This window comes from Bos mutus, chromosome 25 (genome assembly GCF_027580195.1).
Source record: "Bos mutus isolate GX-2022 chromosome 25, NWIPB_WYAK_1.1, whole genome shotgun sequence".
NCBI classification, from domain to species: domain Eukaryota; kingdom Metazoa; phylum Chordata; class Mammalia; order Artiodactyla; family Bovidae; genus Bos; species Bos mutus.
Window position 1 is genome coordinate 23939206 of NC_091641.1, and position 26275 is coordinate 23965480.

At 44.0% G+C, this 26275-nt stretch overlaps 1 protein-coding gene across 1 annotated transcript in view; it reads left to right on the forward strand.

The window, feature by feature from the left end:
• The first annotated feature begins 659 nt into the window (after positions 1-659).
• PDILT (protein disulfide isomerase like, testis expressed) overlaps positions 660-26275 on the forward strand; it is a 44546-nt gene continuing 18930 nt past the window's right edge. Inside the window, exons 1-4 of the mRNA XM_005895573.2 lie at positions 660-861; positions 12902-13108; positions 23880-24013; positions 25502-25639. Coding sequence (XP_005895635.2) covers positions 660-861; positions 12902-13108; positions 23880-24013; positions 25502-25639 — 681 coding nt within the window. The remainder of the gene's footprint in view (positions 862-12901; positions 13109-23879; positions 24014-25501; positions 25640-26275) is intronic.

Below are 26275 nucleotides of genomic sequence, written 5' to 3' on the forward strand. Positions count from 1 at the left end.
CATTCCAAACTGAGTCACTTTCTCAGAGGTGGGGTTATGGGAGAAATTTTTGTTTTCTACTTAACATTTTTTTATTGTGTTTCTTGAAATTTTTACATGTGTGCATTATGGTGATTACTTTTGAAAGAAATATTTACATTTGAGAAAATTTGCTCAAAAATCAAATGGGTTACACTGCCAGCAGTAAGCTTCCCATCAAAAGAGGTATTCAAGCAGGAGTTGGGGGAGCATGAGCAGAGGCTGTGATAGGGATTGGATTAGTCATCTCTGAGACCCAGAGGCTCACCTTGGGATTCTGGACTGAGTTTCATATCTAAAAATATTCTTACCTATTGTCTGGGGAGCCAGTGGGCTTGAGTGTTGGTTTGTGATTTGGCTTTCTGTTGCTCCGAGTGGGACCCTGCTGCCCTGAGCTAATCCCATGCAGTTTCAATGGGCCCCAAGGTTAACCTCTTTGGCAAAGTTTGCCTCTCCTTTACCAGCTTGCTTTGCTGAGCTCTGGGCACTGCTAGGAAGCCAGTGGGGGCATGCTGAGGTAATATTCTCCACATCAGGACTGACCTTTTAGGAAAGGAGATGGGGAGGGAGTGATGACGTGGGTCCCCACCACCCGTGTTGGTAAGAGTTCTTGTTCTTTCTCCTGCCCTTGAAGGACAGCCATGGAGCTGCTCTGTATGTCTCTGCTGCTGGTAGCCTCTTGTGTCGGCACTGTCCAGGGCTCACCAGAGATGAATGGCAAGAAGGAGAGCATCAACATGTCCCAGCCCTTGCATATCCTTGTGGAGGAAAACTTGATGGTGCTAACACCTGCTGGCCTGACTCAGATGCTGAACGAGACGCGCTTCCTGATGGTGCTCTTCCGTGAGTGTCTCCCACTCCTGGGCAATGGGTGATGGGTGGGCTGAGACCTGCCCCCTTTCTTCTGGTAGCCAGAGGAATTTTAAGTATTGTTAAACAGGTGGCGCTAGTGGAAAAGAACCTGCCTGCCTGTGTAGGAGATGTAAGAGACGTGGGTTCGATCCCTGGGTTGGGAAGATCCCCTGGATAAGGAAATGGCACCCCACTCCAGTATTCTTGCCTGAAAAATCCCATGGGCAGAGGAGCCTGGCAGGCTACAGTCCATGGGGTCTGCAAAGAGTTGGACACAACGGAAGCAACTTAGCATAAATACATGAGAACACATTTCAATAATAATTTAAAAAAAAATAGCATCATCCTTAATTCCCAGATGAGAGTACTGAGGTCCAGGGAAACTAAATCATTTGCAAGATACTATGTCGCCTCTTTGGTCTTGATTTGTATGGGGTCACACAGGGTCGGACACGACTGAAGCGACTTAGCAGCAGCAGCAGCAGCAGCAGCCTCTGTTTCACTGAAGGCAAGAAGCCAGGATTTACCTTCAGGTGTCTTTACCATTCTGAACCTTAGTTTTCTTCTCTGTAAAATGGGTATAAACAGAAGTGCTATACTGGATTATTGTGAAGACAAAATAAGTTGTTAAGTTGCTAAATAATATTGTAAGTTGCTGGGACACAGTTATGGGCACTGTCTCAAGGAAGATTTTTTTTTTTTTTTCAAGGAAGATTTTTAGATCATCAGGTTTTTCATCTGAATTTTGCATGCCCACTTTTATTCTTCAGATTTTGCATCAGCAGGCATTTTGATGGAGGAAACGGACTCCTTTTTCCTGAGATACTGACATAGACCCATGTCTATGCTTTGAGACCGGATGGAAGGGATGTTCATAACAACTTTCACATAGTGGGCACCTACTGCGTGCCGGGAACTGTCCTTATAGCCCCACTAAATGTTCTCACACACTCCTCATAATCACCCAGTGTACTGCCACTATTTGTCTCCCTATTTGGGGACATTTCATAATTGAAATTCAATTTACATCTGCTCTTGAAAAACCAAGAGATCTGGAAGCCCTGGCTTACGTTCCTATAATGTGACAGTTGGCTGGAGCTAAGTGACAGTTTCCCCCTTGTGATCAGGAAACAGCACACTAGTCAGTTTGCCACATTCCTAGTCAGCCAGCCCCACATAGTCACACCCCTGCCTCACCCCTCTAGCATTTGAGTCTGTGTCTTCTGCCTGAAATTCAGGCCTCCCAGCTCCTTCCTCAATTCTTGTCTCTTCTCATTTGATACATTCTCTCTGAGTTGCACCACTTCAGTGAGGTGGTCTTTGCATCAGTGGGCATTTTGTGACAGTGACATAGTATCAGTAGCTCAGTTACCATGGATCCCATTGCTTCCTCAGCTGACTTGTGCAGCCATTTCATAGCAACATACAACAACCTTAACCTTAACCTTGCCCTTAACCTTGGTAGTTCCCAGGAGAGAAAATCTAACTGGGTCATTTTGCCTCCTTCCAACTTTCACCCTTATGGCGGAAAGAAGAAGAACTAAAGAGCCTCTTGATGAAAGTGAAAGAGGAGAGTAAAAAAGTTGGCTTAAAGCTCAACATACAGAAAACTAAGATTATGGCATCAGTTCCCATCACTTCATGGCAAATAGATGGGGAAACAGTGGAAACAGTGGCTGACTTTATTTTGGGGGCTCCAAAATCACTGCAGATGGTGATTGCAGCCATGAAATTAAAAGACACTTACTCCTTGGAAGGAAATTATGACCAACCTAGACAGCATATTTCTTTTCCATGGGGATGGTCTTGATCCCTGTCTCCTGTACAATGTCATGAACCTCAGTCCATAGTTCATCAGGCACTCTATCTATCAGATCTAGGCCCTTAAATCTATTTCTCACTTCCACTCTATAACCATAAGGGATTCGATTTAGGTCATACCTGAATGGTCTGGTGGTTTTCCCTACTTTCTTCAATTTAAGTCTGAATTTGGCAATAAGGAGCTCATAATCTGAGCCACAGTCAGCTCCTGGTCTTGTTTTTGCTGACTGTATAGAGCTTCTCCACCTTTGGCTGCAAAGAATATAATCAATCTGATTTTGGTGTTGACCATCTGGTGATGTCCATGTGTAGAGTCTTCTCTTATGTTGTTGGAAGAGGGTGTTTGCTATGACCAGTGCGTTCTCTTGGCAAAACTCTGTTAGCCTTTGCCCTGTTTCATTCCGTACTCCAAGGCCAAACTTGCCTGTTACTCCAGTTGTTTCTTGAGTTCCTACTTTTGCATTCCAGTCCCCTATAATGAAAAGTACATCTTTTTTGGGTGTTAGTTCTAAAAGGTCTTGTAGGTCTTCATAGAACCGTTCAACTTTCAGCTTCTTCAGCATTACTGGTTGGGGCATAGAATGGTTTACTGTGATATTGAGTGGTTTGCCTTGGAAATGAACAGAGATCATTTTGTCATTTTTGAGATTGCATCCAAGGACTGCATTTCGGACTCTTGTTGACCATGATGGCTACTCCATTTCTTCTAAGGGATTCCTGCCCACAGAAGTAGATATAATGGTCATCTGAGTTAAATTCACCCATTCCAGTCCATTTTAGTTTGCTGATTCCTAGAATGTCGATGTTCAACATATTAAAAATCAGAGACATTACTTTGTCAACAAAGGTCTATCTAGTCAAGGCTATGGTTTTTCCAGTAGTCATGTATGGATGTGTGAGTTGGACTATAAAGAAATCTGAGTGCAGAAGAATTGATGCTTTTGAATTGTGGTATTGGAGAAGACTTTCGAGAGTCCCTTGGACTGCAAGGAGACCCAACCAGTCCATCCTAAAGGAAATCAGTCCTGGGTGTTCATTGGAAGGACTGATGTTGAAGCTGAAACTCCAGTATTTTGGCCACCTGATATGAAGGGCTGACTCATTTGAAAAGACCCTGATGTTGGGAAAGATTGAAGGCAGGAGGAGAAGGGGACGACAGAGGATGAGATGGTTGGATGGCATCACTGACTCAGTGGACATGAGTTTGGGTAAATTCTGGGAGATGGTGATGGACAGAGAGTCCTGGTGTGCTGCAGTTCATGGGGTCGCAAAGAGTTGGACACGACTGATGAACTGAACTGAACATGAAGTGTGCCTATTGTGTAAAGTTCTATCAAAATAATTCCAAGCCTCTGACCTCCATCTAGTTCAGGCTCTTAATGGTTTGTTTCCTTCAAAGTGTCAGAATGCACACCTGATTCTGCTTCAAGCCCATGGAGCAAAACTTGGTGAGATCCAGTTTGGGTCATTTTCTTTATAGGAGCCTGTGAGCAGGGCATAATTTCCACCTTACTGAACTACTCCTCCAGCTGGTTCCCTACCTCCCTCATTCACATCAAGACTTGGGTCACTACTTGAATATTTGGTTCATGGTTTTTTCCCTCAGGGAAGAATTGAGAACTCTACGGCTGCTGTGGCTTGTGAGTTAATGGTTTGCACAGGTCAGCCATCTAAGCCGTCTTCTCTTTTTTGCTGCAGCCTTAAGCCCTGAATCCTGGACCCTCAGTGGAAATATTGAAGGATTTAGAGCCACACACTTTGCATGACACAACACACACCACAACACTCATTTATGCTTCCAAAATGACACGGCAGGTGGACAAACCTGGGTAACCTATCCAATCTGGGTGAGAATGTAAGACTCTGTCCACAACTACTCTGCTTTAATCAGGGCAGAAGGGCAAGTTCATGGTTCTTTGGGACGTTGATGTTTTATAACTTAGGGATTGACACTGAACCTGGGGCTATGAAGGGAGCTAATCGATTTTATATTCTTTAATTATACCTGATAACAACCAATTTGAATACTTTAAAGTCTTCCCACCAGCAGGTATTTAAATTCGGTGAACACTGGCAGATATGCTATCTAAAAGACACTCAAACTCATTTCATTTGAAAATTTGATTTCTTCAAATATGCAGCTTAAATAAAAATGAATTCTCAAAAGCTTGCAGATCCTTTAAAATGACCTTTGGAAAAACGAATCACTTAGGACAAGCATTATAAAAGTACCCCCCACCCTGCCGCCAGGAGTAAATGGCTCTTTACAAAAAGGTCTTTCCAATATTGTCCCAGGGAAATACTGTCCTGGTAACTATCAAATCCTTAGCTGCTCCCCAGTTTCTCATTTCTCCAAGGACTCCAGATTCAAGAACCAACACTCAGAGGCATCTTTTCTCTTGGATATCTCACACATCTCAATGCCACATGTGTCCAAAATAGACCTCAGCATCTTTACTTGATTTGCTTTTTCTCACATCCTGTCTTGATTGACAGCATGGCTATCTTTATAATGTCAAAGTCAGAAATCCTAGATCATTCTTGACTCCTTTCTAGTCTCATCTCTAATCTCTCACTGAGTCCTATTGAAACTACCTCCTGAAGCCCTCTGCAATCTCCAGTCCTCCCCATTCCCCCCGCCACTGCCATAGTTATGGCCTCATCATTCTCTCCCTGAACCACTGCAGTATCTTCTAGATCAGGGGTAAGAACTGGGCCACACAGCAGGAGGTGAGTGGTGGGTAAGCAAGCAAAGCTTCATCTGTATTTACAGCCACCCCTCGTTATTTGCATTACTGCCTGAGCTCTGCCTTCTGTCATGTCACTGACGGTGTTAGATTCTCATAGGAGCACAAATCTTACTGTGAATTGCACATACAAGGGGTCTAGGTGGTGTGTTCCTTCTGAGAATCTAATGTCTGATGATCTGATGTGGAGCTGAGGCAGAGATCATAATAAATCAATTGCTTGCGGACTCATCAAAAAGCTGCATCTGGGGGCGGACTTTATAGTGGCAAGAGAGGTGAATTTCTTCAATTGTACAGTTGCATCTTGGTGGCAGGCTTTAAGTTAGAATCCAGCACTTATTTCAGTCCATGCATGGCCTGCCTGTGTTTTATTTACCACTTCTGTCTCTGCTTCTTTTCCACACTGTGCACTTGTCTCAGTCACAGTTTTGGCAAACTCACAAGCTAACTCTAGCCAAAATGAGTAAAAAATGAGTGTCACTGGGGAGCTTCTTTGAAAAGGGGGAAAGACTAAATTATGAGACAGCAGAATATTCTAAGACTGCCAACAAAAAGAAAGCCACAGTTACAAGAAAATATCAAGAGACTTAAGTTACAGGCTCATTGCAACAGGTGATTTATATTCTCTAAGCTCACTTTCTATGGTGACCAGCTATCCAACAAAGCCATGAAATCTTCAAATCTGCTTTGCCACATGGAGACCTAGCACCCTGCATTAAAAGACAAACCTTTGGAGCTTTTCAAAAGGAAAAATGTGAACAGGAAGAACAGAAGCAATTATTGAAGGCCACCACACCACCAAGCATTTCTGCACTAACAGCATCATTCTTAGAGGCTAAATTAGCACATCTGCTTGGATCACTTTCTGATTGAAAATCCCAAAGTTTCCAAACTCCTTAACATAGCTACAATGTCCTTGGCTTGATTTAACCCAGGCCTACTTTTCCATTCCACTTGAAGTCTGTGCTCTACACCCTGAGTGTGGCTACCAGGTAGGTCACACTGGCACTAGCCTCCTGGCCTTTACACTTGAGGTTCCCTCTACCTGTAGTGTCCTTCCTGAACTTCTTAAGCTGGATTATGAAGTTTAAGTTCATGAAGTTGCCTTGTCAAGAGGCTGTGTTCACCTCCCTCCCACCTAGGCTCTGGCATGCTCACTCAGCCCTCTGCACCCTGCTTTTTATAACATTTGCCACACTGCTTTGAAACTGCATTTAAACTTGTGAGTTCCACAGGGGACAGGGGTCAAAACTGATTCATCTCTTGATTGCTAACATCTAGGATTGTGCCTGGAGCACAGTAGTCATTTGGAGATGTTGGTAAATAAATGAGCTTTCCTTTGGCCCACAGTGTTCTTCATAAATGAGACAAGAGAAAAGGAAAAGCTACATTTAGTGGAGGAGGCCAAAATGAGACTTAAAAGGAGCAGTTTCTAGGTTGACTAATTAGTAATCATCCGTAAGGCAGAGGTGGCAAGAGTCTGCCTTGGGAGCAGATTAGATGATGTAGATGGTATAGTAGATGAGGATGGTGATGACGTGGACAATCGTCATGATGAAAATGAGGAAGACCATTTACTCAGACCTGTATTCCAGGCACTGGGCTTGTTCTCATTGTTCCTGTCTTATATCATGAGGCAAATAAAGTCTCAGAAAGGTTTAGGATTTGCCCAAAATTATACAACTGGTAAGTGATGAGGATTTCAGACCAGGTCTAACACTCAATTCTTCTTAAACTGTGCTGATAATTGAAACATTCATTCATTAAACACTTATTGAATATTTATTATATGCCAGATCTCTTCTAGGCACTGAGTGGTAAGCAAAACAGACAGACCCTTGCTTTACATATCTTTTATCCTGGAGAGGTGAGTGAAAATGAAAGTGAAAGTTGCTCAGTCATGTCCAACTCTGGGACTCCATGGACTATACAGTTCATGGAATTCTCCAGGCCAGAACAGTGGAATGGGTAGCCTTTTCCTTCTCCAGGAGATCTTTCCAACCCAGGGATTGAACCCAGGTCTCCCACATTGCAGGCGGATTCTTTACCAGCTGAACCACAAGGGAAGCTTTGAGAGAGGAGACTCAAGATAAAATGATGCAGAAGTCAAAAATGTAGCATATCTTAAGGGTAGAAGTACTATGGAGAAAAACAGAGCAGGGCCCTTAGGAAGTACAAGGAGTGGTGCAAGTGGGTTAAGTACAGGGTAGCCAGAGAAGGCTTTCCTGTGAAGATGGAAACTGAACAAAGACCTGAAGGCAGTAAAACAGCAACCTGAGAAAATTTCAGGCAGAAGGAACAGCAAGTGCAAAGGCCCTGAGGTGGGAATGGGCAGGGTGGCTAAACTGAGTTGCTGAAGAGAAAAGTAGTGGGATATAAGATCAGAAGGGTAAGGAGCAGATTTTTAGAGTTTTGTAGGCCTTTTCAATGGTCAAAGAAACTTGTTGGCTGGACCCTGAGGAACTGGGAGTTGGAGATCATCCTGAAGTCCTTATCACCTATGAGCACTATAAAGCATCCTATGGAATGGTGAGAGTATTATACTCATAAGCTTTTTCCATGCTTGATCTTGAACTTGGTCTAAAATGGGGTTTCTCATCCTTAGCACTGTTGACATTTCTGCTGGCTAATTCTTAGCACAGTCTCTCTATGTATGTGTGTGTGTGTGCGTGCGTGCGTGTGTGTGTGTGTGTGTGTGTGAGATGGGGAGGAGGGTGTCTTGTGCACTGTGGGATATTTATTAGCATCCCTTGCTTTTACCAACTAGATACCAGTAGCATTCCAGATGTGACAACCAGTAATGACTCCAGATAGGGCCAAATGTGCCCTATTGAGAACCACAATCTAAAGAAAGGCAGACTCCAGCTCCCTGTGCTGGGAGCGAATCTCCATTTCCTACACTCACACCTCTCCCATCCATCAGCCCCATGGGGTTACCTACTAAAGACCCAGGCAAACATTGATTCTAGGTCCACTAGCCATTAACACATTTACACACTAGGCACACTGTCGAGAGCCACTGCCAACTCTAATGGGACCCTGGGTGCCATTTGCTTAACCCCAAAACCCATGAGAGAGCCACAGAATAGGCCTCAGCCTTATTTTGGATGGCTTGTCACCCTTGTCTTCCTTTCCCCAGGAATAAGAAGATTTGCTGAAGATCCTGATAACTACATAGGATCCTTCCTCCCCAGAGAACATCTGGTCAGAGCAAGACCATGAATTTCCCCCATATTATCATAATGCTCAATGTTTATTGGGCACTTCTGTATCAGAGCTTTGCATACCTTGGCTTACTATGTAGGCTTATTCTAAGGTATGGAAACTTATCACTATCCCCATTCTATAGGTGATGAAGCTAAGGTTCAGAGATGTTTAAAAAAACTCCTTTTCTGGACCACAGGTGCTGTAAGCCACCATAACTGTCTCTGATTTATGAAACAACCTAAGGAAATGATGTTCATTGAATATCTAGTATGTGCCAGACAATGGACCCTAGTTAGAACCTGAGGAGGGCTAAAACTGAAGGAGCTCCCAGCAAAGGGCTCCCTGCCCATCCACAGTCCACTGGGCACTGCTTTGCCCAGGTTCCAATGTACAGCTGAATTGACTCCATGCCCCATAAGACATAGTCACCAAGATCTGAGGGTGTATGCATTCATTTTACCTTTACACGCTTGGCATTCAAGGCTCCAGAGGTAAATACTGATTTGCAAATTTTAAAAAGATAGAAACTAGCAAACAGGACTGGACATAAAAAGTAGATTTGGTTCTCTACAGTCTATTTGCTCTGATATGAACCACCCAGAGCAGGGTAGATTGGAAACTCACCCCTCCAGGGAAAAAGAGCATTTTTTCAGTCTGGCTTGCCTACAAGGTCAGTTAGAGCATGGAGTTTGGAGTCAGCCAGCCTTGGAGCTGGAGAAGGCAATGGCACCCCAATTCAGTACTCTTGCCTGGAAAATCCCATGGACAGAGGAGCCTGGTAGGCTACAGTCCATGGGGTTGCACAGAGTCAGACATGACTGAAGTGACTTAGCAGCAGCCTTGGAGCTGAGTCTTGGCCTAATGCTTACTAGCTGTGAGACTTCTGGGTTTCTGTTTCCTTGTCTAACACTCCTCACCTGTAATAGTAGATGACTGTTTACAACAGTAGATGACTCCTAGGCTTTTTCTGAGGACTAATCAAGATAATGCACATAACACTTAGCAAAGTACTTGGCATAGTAAGTGTTCAATAAATGCTGTTATCTTGTTATCAATACTATGATCATCATCACAATCATTACCATCATCATCACTATCATCATCCTTCTGGTTGTTCAGGTCAAAATGTCAGAGTCATCCTTGATTTCTTTCATTTACATTCCACCTCCAATCCATCAATAAACCTTGTCAATTCCTCCTTCAAGACCCCTCGAGGCTCTGACCACTTCTCACCCTCTCCATTGCCACTCCCCTGATTCAAGCCATTAACATTTCTTACCTGGATTATTATAGTGGCCTCCAGCTGGCCTCCTTTTTCCTCTGTGGTCTAATCTCCATGTAACATTCAAAACAATCCAGTAAAAATGTATATCATCACATCTAACACTGCTCCAAACCCTCTAGTACATTTCCACAAGCTTCAGAGGAAAGACCAAAGTCTATTCAGTGGTCTACAAGGCCTGTGTCTCCAGACCCAATGGACTTCTTGTCATCCCTCAGACATGTTGCTGCTACTGCTGCTAAGTTGCTTCAGTTGTGTCCGACTCTGTGCAACCCCACTAGACGTCAGCCCACCAGGTCCCCATCCCTGGGATTCTCCAGGCAAGAACACTGGAGTGGGTTGCCATTTCCTTCCAGTGCATGAAAGTGAAAAGTGAAAGTGAAGTCGCTCAGTCATGTCTGACTCCTAGTGACCCCATGGACTGCAGCCCACCAGGCCCTTCTGTCCATGGGATTTTCCAGGCATGTTGTATGTGTTCTTACTTCAAGGCCTTTGCTCATATGGCTCCTTTGCCTGGAACTCTCTCCCTCCTGTGAGTGAGCACACAGCTGGTTCCCTCATCATCTTCAGTCTTCATTAAAATGTTCCATTCTTTTCTCAGTGAGACCTCCGTTTACCTCCCTACTTAAAATCCATTCCCAGACACACTCCCAACTTCCATGTCTGCTTCTTTTTTCTCCATAGCACTTAGTGTTCTCCATAGAATACAGCCTGTTTCTTTACTTTATTCTTTACTTTATTTTCTGGCTTTTCCAATGAGAGCAGTGATTTTTATCAGTCTGTTCATTGTTAAGTCCTCAATACCTAAAATACTTCCTGGCACATGGGAGATTCTAAAAAAGATTTGTCAGATAAGTGAATGAATGAATCCCATTACTGTAACTATTAGGTCCCATCCATCCAACTCTCAGGCCCCAGTTGTCACAGTCTCTTTCTCTCACTTTCATGTTAGACACCAAAAAGCACTGGGCTATGTGTGGAACCTCAAAAACTCCACTGTTTGGACAATCATTCCAAGTGTTTCTCTTGTCCCAAGCTTAGAAACTCAGATTTGAATGCTATGTCAATCAGCAGCCCTGAGCCAGGCATGGCCAAATCCATGAGGAAGTCAGAGGAGAGGCCTGCAGGCCAGAGCTTCTGGCAACAGGCCAACCCCTGCTGATGGTGAGGGATGGGGTATCGAAGGCAATGCTGGTGACGAAGCAGGCAGTGGAGAGGCACTGATCAACAAGGGAGGCGAAAAGTCACACTTCATGTCCGTTGATTGAGAGTTTAATGAAAGTGATCATGCACATTTGGGTTCCATCACTGGAGCAGTGTGCTGACTGGCAATGGGGTGTGTGCCAACTGTCCTAGGCCTGGCTTTCTGGGTTTTGCTTTACAAAAGCCCTTTCTCTTGTACTTGGAACTTGCCCATGGCAGTGGAAATGACTTGCACTGGTTTCAAGTGCTCCAGATGGACAAGGGAGTTTGAGAAAGATAAAGCATTCTGGCTTAAAAGGGAATCAATGACCCCCTACCCTGGCTCAACCCACCTGCTGCAGACACTGGGCTCTGAGAGCCAGTGAGGGGCCTACAGTCTCTCAACATTATCAGGAGGAAGGGAGACAAATGTGATTGCCTTTTAGCCCCTCCCATTTAGGCCAGGAAGTCTTCTACTGCTGCTGGGATCGCATGCCAGTCCCCTGGGGCTCTTTCCAGAAAAAGGCCCCTCACTTCTACTTCCAGCCTACCACCCGGCAATGTGAGAGGCCAAGGAATCTTGATCAATAGTGCCAGGTCTCTTCAACACTCTGGACCAAGGAGATGAGCTGGGTGGGTAGGGGGTCATCATAACCTCCCCCCACCCCCTTATCCTTCTCACATCTGGCCTCCTTTTCACAAGCATGTCTCCTGCCATATTACATGCAGATACAGGGCAAATGAAGGTGCAGAACCTGTCCTGTTAGCTCCAGGAACTTCCACCAGATGGTGCTCATTCTCCCTCTCTCTCCATGCCCCGCCCACCCACTTCTCTTTTTCTCTCCTCTCACCTCCCTCCTTCTCAATCTCTCCCTCTACTATGATTTCTGATAGACATTTTAACCATAATAACAATATTAATAAGAAGGCATTATATACTGACCAAGTGCCAGGCCTGATGCTAAGGACAGGCCCAGTGGAGGTTAGAGAGCAAGCACCCAAGCCAGAGTGAGTGAGTCCCATCCAGCTACACCTCCTATTGCCATAAAACTTTGGGCAAATAAGTCATTTCAATTATGCAACAGTTTCCTCCTCTATCACAGTGAGATAATAATAGCCATACCTACTCCATAGAGGCTTCTTTGGTGGCTCAGATGGTAAAGAATCTGCCTGGAATGGGAGAGACCCAGGTTTGATCCCTGGGTTGGGAAGATCCTCTGGAGAGGGAAATGGCAACCCACCCCAGTATTCTTGCCTAGAGAATTACATGGACAGAGGGGGCTACAGTCCATGGGGTTGCAAAGAGTCAGACATGACTGAGAGCAACTAACACACACACACACACACACACATACCCCATAGGGGTACTTGGAGGATTCAGTGGGTTAATCCACATAAACCTCTTTGAAAGTAATAAGCACTATATAATTGATTGTTAAATCTTTTGACTCAGCTTCACAAAGCAGCCACTATTTCCCCACTTTATTGATGAGGCACATGAGTCTCTGAGAAATTAAATTGCCCAAAGTTGTATTGTTTCCAGTGTTGCTGAACCCCCGAAAAACCTGATGCATATCTCCCAAACTGATCAGTTTCATGAACTGTGATATACTGTCACATTTCTGAATCTACCCATTAGCAGTGGAACATGAGAAAAACCCAGGAGTTAAGCAGGCCTTAACTTTAAAAAAAAAAGCCTTAATAAAGGCTTAAACTTAACAAAGCCTCCTCCTTGGGAGATGGGATGGAGGAGAGGTTCTAGTGAGCTCTGTCTTCTTATTGGCTCTTTCAGATAACCCATCCTCAAAGCAATCCAGAAGCTTAGCTGAGGAGCTGGGCAAAGCTGTGGAGATCATGGGCAAAGGCAAGAATGGGATTGGCTTTGGCAAAGTGGACGTCACAGTTGAGAAGGAACTTCAGAAGGAGTTTGATGTCAAGAAGGCCCCAGAGTTGAAGCTGTTTTTTGAGGGCAACAGATCACAGCCCATCAGCTGCGAAGGTAATGGTATTTGTGTGTCAATCAAAGGAATGCTAACTATGGAAATACAAAAATCTGCATTTCAGTAGCTTAACAGAATCACAAGTTTATGTCTTGCTTGCACCAAACCCAGTTGTAGCCAAGGTTGGCTGTGGGGCTTCTGGTCCACACAATCTTTCAAGGACCCAAGTCCCTGTCAGCCTGTGGCACTGTCCTCCCCTAGGACCTCTGATTCTCTGGCTGTTCCCTCTGTGTCTGGCCAGAAGTCGGTGCTGGGAGGCAGAGGAGTGCCCCAGTGGAGTCCGTAGCCCAGACCTGGAGGTAGTGAATACCACTTCTATTCCCATCCTATTGATGACCTGGTTTCTGTTATGTGGCTCCACCCAACTGAAAGGCCTGGAAATATGGCCCTGCTCTATGACCATAAGGAAAAAAATGGATTTTGGTGGACATGTAGTTACCTCCACCATATCTGAGCTGGTGGGCCCTGGAGGCACACGAGATGGCACAGTGAGGTACATGGTTTCTAAACTAAAAAGACCAGAGAGTGAGTTCCTGGCTTACCTAACTGCCCACTCCCACTGCACCCTTCCACTTTAGAATGATCTTGACAGGGTCTCGGACCAAGGAAGCACTGACTGGTCAAAAGGGAGACCGGGAAGTGCTAGAACAAGATGCGCATGGGACAGGGTGACTACTAAACTAAAGCTAAAGCTTCTGTCACCATCCATTTCATTAACTCATTCACCCACTTATTCCACACCTTTTATTAAGAACCTAACATGTGTCAAGCCCCATCTTGTAAAAATATTCATTTGTTTTTATTTATTTGGCTGCACTGTGTCTTAGTTATGGCATGTGGAATCTAGTTCCCTAACCACGGATTGAACCCAAGCTCCCTGTATTAGGAGCACAGAGTCTTAGTCCCTGGAACATCTGGGGAATCCCTCAAGTCCTATCTTAATGCTGGGGAATTTGAAGAATTTTGTGCCTCAGTGTGACTAGGTCTTAATTTTTAAAAAGTGTTAAATATATGGAGAAGCTAAAGGTAAAGGGGAAAAAGGAAAGATATATCTATTTGAATGCAGAGTTCCAAAGAATAGCAAGGAGAAACAAGAAAGCCTTCCTCAGTGAAAAAAGCAAAGAAACAGAGGAAAAAAACAGAATGAGAAAGACTAGAAATCTCTTCAAGAAAATTAGAGGCACCAGGGGAACATTTCATGCAAAGATGGGCACAATAAAGGACAGAAACTATATTGATCTAACAGAAGCAGAAGTTAGTAAGAAGTGGCAAGAATACACAGAAGAACTATACAAAAAAGGTCTTCTTGACTCAGATAACCACTGTGGAGTGATCACTCACCTAGAGCCAGACATCCTGGAATGCAAAGTCAAGTGGGTTTTAGGAAGCATCACTATGAACAAAGATAGGGGAAGTGATGGAATTCCAGCTGAGCTATTTCCAAATCCTAAAAGACAATGCTGTGAAAGTGCTGCACTCAACATGCCAGCAAATTTGGAAAACTCAGCAGTGGCCACAGGACTGGAAAAGGTCAGTTTTCATCCCAATCTCAAAGAAAGGCAATGCCAAAGAATATTCAAACTACCACACAATTGCACTCATCTCACACACTAGCAAAGAAATGCTGAAAATTCTCCAAGCCAGGTTTCAACAAACAATACATGAACCGTGAACTTCCAGATGTTCAAGCTGGTTTTAGAAAAGGCAGAGGAACCAGAGATCAAATTGCCAACATCTGTTAGATCATCGAAAAAGCAAGAGAATTCCAGAAAAACATCTACTTTGACTGTGTGGATCACAACAAACTGGAAAATTCTTAGAGATGGGAGTAACAGATCATGTTACCTGCCTCCTGAGAAATCTATATGCAGGTCAAGAAGCAAAAGTTAGAACCAGACATGGAACAACAGACTGGTTCCAAATTGGGAGAAGAGTACGTCAATGGTGTATATAGTCACCTTGCTTATTTAACTTATATGCAGAGTTCAGTTCAGTTCAGTTGCTCAATCGTGTCCAAGTCTTTGCAACCCCATGAATCGCAGCACGCCAGGCCTCCCTGTCCATCACCAACCCCTAGATTTTACTCAAACTCATGTCCATCAACTCGGTGATGCCATCCAGCCATCTCATCCTCTGTCGTCCCCTTCTTCTCCTGCCCCCAACCCCTCCCAGCATCAGGGTCTTTTCCAATGAGTCAATTCTTCACATCAGGTGGCCAAAGTATTGGAGTTTCAGCTAAGCATCATTCCTTCCAAAGAACACTCAGGGCTGATCTCCTTTAGGATGGACTGGTTGGATCTCCTTGCAGTTCAAGAGACTCTCAAGAGTCTTCTTCAACACCACAGTTCAAAAGCATCAATTCTTTGGTGCTCAGCCTTCTTCACAGTCCAACTCTCACATCCATACATGACCACAGGAAAAACCATAGCCTTGACTAGATGGACCTTTGTTGGCAAAGTAACGTCTCTGCTTTTGAATATGCTATCTAGGTTGGTCATAACGTTCCTTCCAAGGAGTAAGCGTCTTTTCATTTCATGGCTGCAGTCACCATCTGCAGTGATTTTGGAGCCCAAAAAATAAAGTCTGACACTGTTTCCACTGTTTCCTCATCTATTTCCCATGAAGTGATGGGACCAGATGCCATGATCTTCATTTTCTGAATGTTGAGCTTTAAGCCAACTTCTTCACTCTCCACTTTCACTTTCATCAAGAGGCTTTTTAGTTCCTCTTCACTTTCTGCCATAAGGGTGGTGTCGTCTGCATATCTGAGGTTATTGATATTTCTCCCAGCAGAGTACATCATGTGAAATGTCAGGCTGGATGAAGCACAAGCTGGAATCAATATTGCCAGAAGAAATATCAATAACCTCAGATACACAGATGATACCACCATAATGGCAGAAAGCGAAGAAGAACTAAAGAGCTTCTTGATGAAAGTGAAAGAAGAGAGTGAAAAAGTTGGCTTAAAACTCAACATTCAACAAACTAAGATCATGGCATCCAGTCCCATCACTTCATGGCAAATAGATGGGGAAACAATGGAAATAGTGACAGACTTTATTTTGTTGGGCTCCAAAATCACTGCAGATAGTGACTGCAGCTGTGAAATTAAAAGAGACTTGCTCCTTGGAAGAAAAGCTGTGATTAACCTAGACAACATCTTAGATAACAGAGGTGTTACTTTACGAACAAAGGTCAGTCTAGTCAAAGCTATGGTTTTTCCAGTAGTCATGTATGGATGTGAGAGTTGGACTATAAGGAAAGCTGGGAGTGCCGAAGAATTGATGCTTTTGAACTGTGGTGTTGGAGAAGACTCTTGAGAGTCTCTTGGACTGCAAGGAGATCCAACCAGTCAATCCTACAGGAAATCAGTCCTGAATATTCACTGGAAAGACTGATGCTGAAGCTGAACCTCCAATACTTTGGCCATCTGATGCGAAGAATTGATTCATTAGAAAAGATCCTGATGCTGGGAAAGATTGAAAGTAGAAGGAGAAGGGGATGACAGAGGATGAAATGGTTGGATGGCATGACTGACTTGATGGATATGAGTTTGAGCAAGCTCCAGGAGATGGTGACAGATGGGGAAGCCTGGTGTAGTGCAATTCATGGGGTCTCAAAGATTAGGACATGACTCACCAACTGAACTGAACTGAAATATATGGATGCAAAAATGTATGCACAATGTGTAGAAACAGTGGCTGACTTTATTTTTTTGGGCTCCAAAATCACTGCAGATGGTGACTGCAGTCATGAAATTAAAAGACGCTTACTCCTTGGAAGGAAAGTTATGACCAAACTAGACAGCATATTAAAAAGCAGAGACATTACTTTGTCAACAAAGATCCATCTAGTCAAGGCTATGGTTTTTCCAGTGGTCATGTATGGATGTGAGAGTTGGACTATAAAGAGGACTGAGCACAGAAGAATTGATGCTTTTGAACTGTGGTGTTGGAGAAGACTCTTTAGAGTCCCTTAGACTGCAAGGATATCCAACCAATCCATCCTAAGAGAAATTGGTCCTGGGTGTTCACTGGAAGGACTGATGTTGAAGCTGAAGCTCCAATACTTTGGCCACTGATGTGAAGAGTTGACTCATTGTAAAGGACCCTGATGCTGGGAAAGATTGAGGGTGGGAGGAGAAGGGGATGACAGAGGATGAGATGGCTGGATGGTATCATCGACTTGATGGACATGGGTTTGGGTGGACTCCAGGAGTTGGTGATGGACAGGGAGGCCTGGCGTGCTGCAGTTCATGGGGTCGCAAAGAGTCGGACATGACTGATCGACTGAACTGAACTGAACTGATGTTGGGAAAGATTGCGGGCAGGAGGAGAAGGGGACGACAGAGGATGAGATGGTTGGATGGCATCACTGACTCAATGGACATGAGTTTGGTAGATTCCAGGAGTTGATGTTGGACAGGGAGGCCTGGTGTGCTGTGGTTCATGGGGTTGCAAGGAGTTGGACACGACTGAGCGACTGAACTGATCTGAATGTGTAGATGAATAGATAGATGGATGGAATAAAACTGATGAACACAGAAATGATCAACACAACCCTTCCTTTATTAGTAGAATGTCCCCATTGTGTATGTTGAATGATTCAATCACAGAAAACTGAGCCTGTCTTTTAGCAGGGCTCAGCATTTAGCAGGAGAAGGCAATGGCACCCCACTCCAGTACTCTTGCCTGGAAAATCCCATGGAAGGCGGAGCCTGGTAGGCTGCAGTCCATGGGGTTGCTAAGAGTCGGACACGACTGAGCGACTTCACTTTCACTTTTCACTTTCATGCATTGGAGAAGGAAATGGCAACCCACTCCAGTGTTCTTACCTGGAGAATCCCAGGGACGGGGGAGCCTGGTGGGCTTCCGTCTATGGGGTCGCACAGAGTTGGACAGGACTGAAGGGACTTAGCAGCAGCAGCAGCAGCATTTAGCATGTTTGCAAAAATCCTATTCAAGAGTGGTTGCAAGAACCAAAGGGGTAGAGTGGAGAGGCCACCATGTGCAGGGCCTGCAGGCTGCCTTGAAGCTCTCAGAAGGGACACAAAGAGAGTATGAGATACACAGGCCAGACTTGCAGAAGAGCCTGCCTCAGGGCAGGTTGCATAAAAGACTTGGAGCCTCCTCCTAGCTGGTTTGTAGGAGGGTAGTGTGTGAGGGAGTAAGAAGAGAAAGAGATGAGGAGAGAGGATAGGAGTGAGAGAAAGGATAAAGACTGCTGCTTCCTGTGTGCTGAGTGATACCCTCAGTGGCTACACACTGACCTAAGCGAGGAGTCCTTTGTGATGTGTTGGTTTAGGGGAGGGCTGTGAAAAAAATAAAAGCCTGAAGTTACTTTGTTAAAGTACATATCTGCTCATGGAGTTACTCAGGCTCTTGGGATACCCTCACTTCCTAAAGGACAGGTGAGGTTCAACTGCACTTAAGGGTAAAAGGGTTGCAGCATAAAGAGGACTGTCTGAGCCCTCTTTGTGCTGGGAGCCAGTGCCTGAAATCTCCTCATCATTCAGGAAGAGTCACCATCACCTCCTCTAGGAAGTCTCCCCTGATTGCCTGGGTCATGGTGCCTGCCCTGTTTCTGTGGTCCCACAGTACCTGTCCTTCCTCCTCAAAGATCTCACCTCTCACCTGAGAGCACAGGACAGAATCCAATCTCACCTTCTTTTCTGCGATCTCTGAAAAGGCTACCAGAACTGGTGGACACTGTGACTTCAAATCCTCACTATGTACCTGAGGAGCAGCCACTTCCTCCCATCGAATTCTGATTTCTTCATCTGTAAAGTGTGAAGGGCAAAGATATCTACCTCTGAGGGTTCCTGGGAAGAAAGATAAGTGGACATGTCTGAAGCATTTACTGTGTTACAGATACTGTTCTAGGCCCTTCTCAGACATTACGACACAGGGTAGGAGGTGCTTTTACAGGTGGGGAAACTGAGGTGCAGAGAGTGGAATAACTCTTAAGGCTCCCCAGCTAATAAGCAGTGAGATTCACAAACATTTTCTCTAAAGGACCAGAAAGTAAATATTTCAAGCTTTACAGGCCAATCTCTGTTGAAACAATTTAACTCTGCTGATGCTCTGAAAAAGGAGCCATACACAAACAGATGTGGCTCTGTCCCAATAAAAATAACTTATAAAATTAGATGGCTGGTCAGATTTGGCCCATGGGCTATAGTTGATGGATCTTTCCTGCACATTGTTCTGTCCTCTAAGTAAATGGCAGATGTGGTTATTATTGTTGTTCAATCACTCAGTCATGTCCAATTCTGTGACCCCATGGACTGCAGCACACCCAGGCTCCCCTGTCCATCACCAACTCCCGGAGCTTGCTCAAACTCATGTCCATTAAGTCAGCGATGCCATCCAACTATCTCCTCCTTGGTCATCTCCTTCTCGTCCTGCTTTCAATCTTCCCACATCAGGGTCTTTTCTAATAACTTGGCTCTTCGCATCAGGTGGCCAAAGTAATGGAGCTTCAACTTCAGCATCAGTCCTTCCAATGAATATTCAGGGCTGTTTTCCTTTATGATTGACTGGTTTGATCTCCTTGTGGTCCAATGGACTCTCAAGAGTCTTCTCAAAAACCACAGTTTAAAGCATCAATGTGGTTATTATTATCCTCAAATTATTACTTTTCTAACCCTAGACCAGGGCCTGGAATGCTTAGGTTTTTAATGCATATTTTTGTGTTTGAATGGGGTGGTATTAGAAGGTTCCCACTGCAGCAGGCTTGGAGTAAAGAAGCCAGCTGTTATTTGTACTAGGCTTAACCATCTCCTTCTTCCTCAGTATGACCCTCAACCATGGAAAGAGACTATGGAATACTGGGATGGAGTCAGGGCCCAGATTTTAGGATGAGCACTAGCTGTGAGAACTTGAGGCAGCCTTGATCTATCACTTCCTAAAAAGAATGACTTGTGCCAATTCTGCCACTTGATAGGACTTCCCTGAGCCAAGCAGGTGATGGTACTTTACTGGCCTCCTACACTGTGACTTGTATGAAAATTTTCCTCAGATGCAGGTTGGGTTTAGTTCTTGTTGAGTCAAGTTCAGGTTCTCCTCTGGTCTCCAAGGACTGATGGTGGGAGACTTGGCTTTGACCATCTCCGTTGAGGGAGGGAGACTCAGGCTGCCTCCAGGCCCTCAATTAATGATGCATTCACACCTTGTGCCTGGAAATATGCAGCAGAGTGACGGCCCCAGTTAATTATTGGCACGACATTCACACCTCAGTTGTCACTGTGTCCTCTGGCTCAGAGCCGAGCAACAGGACAGGCATCTGCATAGTGGGGACAGTGCCCAACACTCAGAAACAAACTGTTTACCAGACTCAGAGCTGTCTCAGTCCCATAGGGCCCAGGGGGCCAAGTGGAGTCCACCCATCCCAGAGAGGAGGGTTCAAGATCAAGTTCCCTCACAGTTATCTAATGACTCATTAACCTTGTTCATTCATCCCATGATTTCCTGAACACCTACTATGAACCAGACATTACAAGATGTAGGGGAGGAAAACTTTTCCTTTCTTCCCTTCTAGGTTCTTTGAGGGGTCTAATAATTAAATGGACATAAGAGAGATTAATGAAAGAAAAATTAATTTCATATGTATAGGAGTCCCAAAGATATGAGGCTAAAAAGAAGTGATCAAAGCAGGCAGATTTTATACCTTTTAGACAAAGAAACAATAAAGTTGTGAAGAATTGACAAGAAAAAAGGGGTTGGGGCTTGGGGTAGAAAATTAGTGAGGAAGTAACCAGGTTTGTTTATATAGCCTTCTTGACCTTAAAACCCTATGAGTCATAATAAGGATGTCATCGACCCTGCTAGTGTTGGGAGGGTACCGCCACATGGGAGATTTATTTCCTGCTTTCAGAGGGATAAAGAAGAATCAGAACATCTTTTTTGCACAGGCTATTTCTCAAGTACCTTTCATTCAAAATAATATGCCAAAGTAGTAGAATTTGAGGTGGCATATTCTATTATCCTTCAGGAGCTACTGAGAAAGTTAGCAAAAACTCATAACTTCAGAAACAGAGTCAATGAGGAAAATATAACAGGTCATAATATAGAGAATGATTGAAAGGAGAGTAGGAAAAGACCAAACTGAGGATTAAATAAGCAGGATGAGATGCACTTGAGGGCTGAGAGGAAAGGACAGCCTAGGCGGAGGGACTGGTGGATGCCACAGCCAGTGTGCTGGAAGACAAGGGTGTGACTGGAGAGTGGCCACAGGGAGAGGGAAATCAGGGCAATGGTCCTGATGACCTGATATGCAAACTCGTTTGAAGGGATTTTATTCACCTTTTTTGACATTTTCAGAATGTCTAAGCTAATTTCTTTCAGGTCACTTAGAAAAAAATAATTTTTTCAGGCAAAGCCTTTAGGAGAAAGGGTTTGTTTTCATGATGTGTGCCTCTTTCTTCCTAAAAGATGGCTTGGACCACTGTGAAAATAGAATCTCAACATTAGGCTGGTATCTGGGTTGGAGGGTGGGGATGACTGCTGTGAGTGGAACCATGGTCTGAGAATGGCATGATGCCTCCCCACCCACTCTGACCCTTGAGACCACCACATCATCCTCTTATGAACCTTCAGAGGCTTGACTCACCGTGACTTTTTTAATGGCCTAATCTGTATCTACTGAAGCTGGACATTGTGTACCCATGACCAGAAATTCTTGTCTTGGGCATGTACCCAACAGAAGTGCATATAATGTGCCCCTAGAGACATGCCCAAGAATTAATTCTTAATAGCCCCAAACTGTAAACAAACCAAATGCCCATTAATAAGGAATGGATAAATAAGTCATGGAAATCTCACACAACAGTGGGAATGAATCTGAAAATGCAACATGGAGGACTCTCACATGTATAATGAAGCCAGATCCTCAATCACATACTGTATGACTGTTTACATGCAGTTCAAGAACAAGCTGTTAGAAGCTAGGGTAATTGTTACTTCTAGTTACCTCTAGGTGAGAGCAGGGTAGAGGCTGGGAGGGGGCACATGGGGACTTCTAAGGGGCTGATAATTTTCTATTTATTTATCTGGGTGGTATTTACACATGTTTGTTCGTTTTATGAAAATTCATCAAACTGTATATTATAATTTGTGTACCTTTCTCCACGTTGCTGCTGCTGCTGCTAAGTCGCTTCAGTCGTGTCCGACTCTGTGCGACCCCCATAGATGGCAGCCCACCAGGCTCCTCTGTCCCTGGGATTTTCCAGGCAAGAACACTGGAGTGGGTTGCCATTTTCTCCTCCAATGCATGAAAGTGAAAAGTGAAAGTGAAGTCACTCAGTCGTGTCCGACTCTTAGCGACCCCATGGACTGCAGCCTACCAGGCTCCTCCGTCTATGGGATTTTCCAGGCAAGGGTACTGGAGTGGGGTGCCATTGCCTTCTCCATTTCTCCATGTAAACATACTTAATTAGAACATTTTTAAAGGCCTAATGTTCTTAGGAAAGGTAAGTAAAGACACTTGGTGCCCTTTCCAGTCAATTTAACAATAATGTCCTTTTCAGACAGTTGAACAACACTGTGTGCATTCCTCAAGCCCCAGGCTGCAATTTGTCCTACCACAGGGGCTTTGCACAACCTGTTTTCTCTGCCTTTCCTTCTCTAGCTACTTCCTGTTAACTCTTACGTATCCTTCAGTTTTCAGCTCATAAGTGATTTCCTCCAGGATTACCTCCTCAACTTCACAGTGTAGGTCATGTATCTACTGGTCCACAGAATTTTGCTTCTTAATGCTAACTTTGGGTGTGACTACATACTTGTTTGTGCAGTTATTTAACAATTATCTTCCTCAACAGAATGAGAGGTGCATAGCAGAGGCAAGGTCTTATTTCTGTTCACCATTTTATCCCCAGGACCAAACACAGCACTTTAACACGGCACTCCAGTGCATATTTATCAAATGAATGAATGAGTGAAGGAATGAATCATGAGAGAAGGAATACAGGCTTTTTTATGTCATACAAAGCTACTCACAACTAACATTGCTCTAGCTCATAAATTCGTTTTAAATGATCCATTCTATTCTATAACAGTCTTTGACAGAAAATATTTTCATTATCTGCCATCATATAACATCGATGATCCTAGCAAGCACAGTCCATTTGTAGCCTTGTGTACATTTTGGCACACTATTATGTCTCCCAGATATGGTCGATGTGTCTCAATTTTAGAAGCTTTCTGCATGCTTGGCATTTCCTATATGATAGCTGAGAAATGGAAGTCAGGATAGATGACCTTAGAGGACATCCATGTCTCAGCTAACGAATGGGAGACACACGGAGATAATGGAATTTTCCTAAGGGTGCAGAAAAATTCTGCTGGTCTTTACCTTTTAAATTTTTATATTTAAAAAAATAAATCCATCTTCCTTTTACTTTGAATGGTGAATAAGAAAACACGGCTGGGCATGCTTCCTCCTCTGTTTGATTCCCAGGTTCACTAGTGGGGTGGCCACTAGCGAGTTGAAACCTCAATATGTATCCCATAGGGCTACTATGGAGACGTAATACATGCAAAATGCTCAGCACAGTGCCTGGTCCTTGGTAAGTGTTCGGTAAAGTTTAGTTGTTATTAAAGTTTACATCCTTGGGGCTCAGGTTGAGGAAGAGAGGAAAAATTGACCTTGGCTTTCAAGGGGTGGGAATCTAAGGCAAGAGGTTTTTACTCATTTAACTTGGGGAAGATAGGCCTTGCTCCAGTTCAAGAGGAAACTTCTGTGCGATCCATTTAATTGTACCTCTCTCTCCAGGAGTGGTTGAATCTACTGCTTTGGTTGTTTGGTTGAGAAGACAAATTAGCCAGAAAGCATTTCTGTTCTCTAACAGCAATGAGATAGCAGAGTTTGTGAATTCCAGGCCCTTGGTCATCATCGGTTTCTTCCAGGTACTGCATTCAAGAGGTGGGAGGTGGCTTCTCAGTTTCTAAGGATTCCTATGTCTGGGAAGGTGTGTGGGGTGAAGAGAGGTCTTCCATTTAGGTTAATTCCATGCCCATTTTTCCTTTTTCAATGAGTGGTTTTCTGGGAAAACTGGAAGGATAAAAAAGAAAAAGTGGAAGCTGAAATGGCAGGAGGAGCTAACTACAAAGGCAGATAGTAATGGGGAGAAAGGAGAGGAGATTAGTATACTTTGAACTGGTTTTGATAGTATCAGATCAGATCAGTCGCTCAGTCGTATCCGACTCTTTGCGACCCCATGAATCGCAGCATGCCAGGCTGATCTTTTTGAGGTCCACTTAGAACATCAATGAATAATAAATGATTTTCAAATTGCCCCTGCTTTTGGAGAATGAGTTTTTTATACATCTTTGCTCATTTCCTGTAACTTTGATGACTCCTCCCTTTTTCTGAGCAGAAATCAGAACTTTGGGGTTATATTTATACATGGGGAGAATTTGTAGTTTTTTCTCTCCCATATTACATTTTGACATTGTTTTGGGCCACAGTTTTCTTTCAAGCTAAAGAATGAAGGCTGAAACTACAGTTATATCTTAATATGAAGTTCATATTTGTTACTACATGTGATCAAACCAATGGCCTCTTCTGAAAGCAATTAAGGACTGTGTGTGCATGTGTGCTTAGTCACTCAGTTGTGTCCAACTCTGCAACCCCACTGACTGTAGGCTGCCAGGCTCTTCTGTCCATGGGGTTTCTCCAGGCAAGAATATTGGAGTAGGTTGCCATACCCTCCTCCAGGGGATCTTCCCAACCCAGGGATTGAAACCAGGTCTCCCACCTTGCAGGCAGATTCTTTACCATCTGAGCCACCAGGGAAGTCCATTTAAGGACTAAATGTTATTAATAAAAAGTCTCAACAACTGTGTTCAGACTTCACACTCATACTTGGAAAAGGTCAAGTTTATCAATTCTCTCTGTTTATCTCTGTGGATTTGCCTATTTTGACCTTAGTCATAGCCATAGAGGAAAAGGCAATGACAACCCACTCAAGTACTCTTGCCTGGAAAATCCCATGGATGGAGGAGCCTGGTGGGCTGCAGTCCATGGGGTCGCGAAGCGTTGGACACAACTGAGCGGCTTCACTTTCACTTTTTACTTTCATGCATTGGAGAAGGAAATGGAAACCCATTCCAGTATTCTTGCCTGGAGAATCCCAGGGACAGAGGAGCATGGTGGGCTGCCATCTATGGGGTTGCATGGAGTCAGACACGACTAATGTGACTTGGCAGCAGCAGCATAGCCATAGAAGTATTCTGGGTGTGAAACATCCATGAAGGTGGATTTAGGTAGCCTACCAAAACCACAGAACTTGGAAAGGTGAAGAGTTGAGTTAGTCACCATTTTCACCCTGTCCTTAAAACTGCTAGGCATTTTGCTTTCTGTCGAAGCCTCATCAAACATCTATCCCCAAATAGGACTTGGAGGAAGAAGTAGCAGAGTTGTTCTATGATATGATTAAAGACTTTCCAGAACTAACGTTTGGAGCGATATCGATTAGACATGCCATTGGGCGTTACCATGTCACCCTTGACAGTGTTATAGTGTTCAAAAAGGTAAGACTTGAATTTTATTGCTAGTGATGGGTCTCTAGTTCAAAATAATGAACCATGCATGGGCTTTGGGTATAAATTCTGGTTCTGTACTTGTGAACTAAGTGGTATTGACTAGTTGGTTTCTGGGAAACCAGTCTCTAGACGTCTGTCTGACCTTTCCATCCATTTCCCATCGGGAGCTCTTCCTTTCCTTAACCAGTAAATGCCATTAATTAAGGCTCAGTCTTCTGCCCTGCATTTTCTTCTGGTCCATCCATATACCCATGATTTACAAATCTCCATCTCCAGCCAGACTCCTCTAATCTCCAGACCTTTAAATCCATCACCAGACGTCTCAACATGGTCAAGCCTAAAGTCATGACCTCCCTTCCAAACCCTCTTCTAGTATTCTCTCTCTCTTTTTGTGAATAGCAGAAACATTTATTCCACCCAGCAGCCACTGAAGAAAAGCAAAGTTCAAAAACATTTCTTTGATTATCTTCTCAGTTATAAATAGAAATAGGCATTTTTGTCAAAGAAGACATACACATGGCACATGAACACAACACAAATGTTCAACATCATGAATCATAGGGAAATGCGATCCTCTCACAGTGCGATGTCACCATCACTCCCAGCTCCTCTGTAAACAAAATC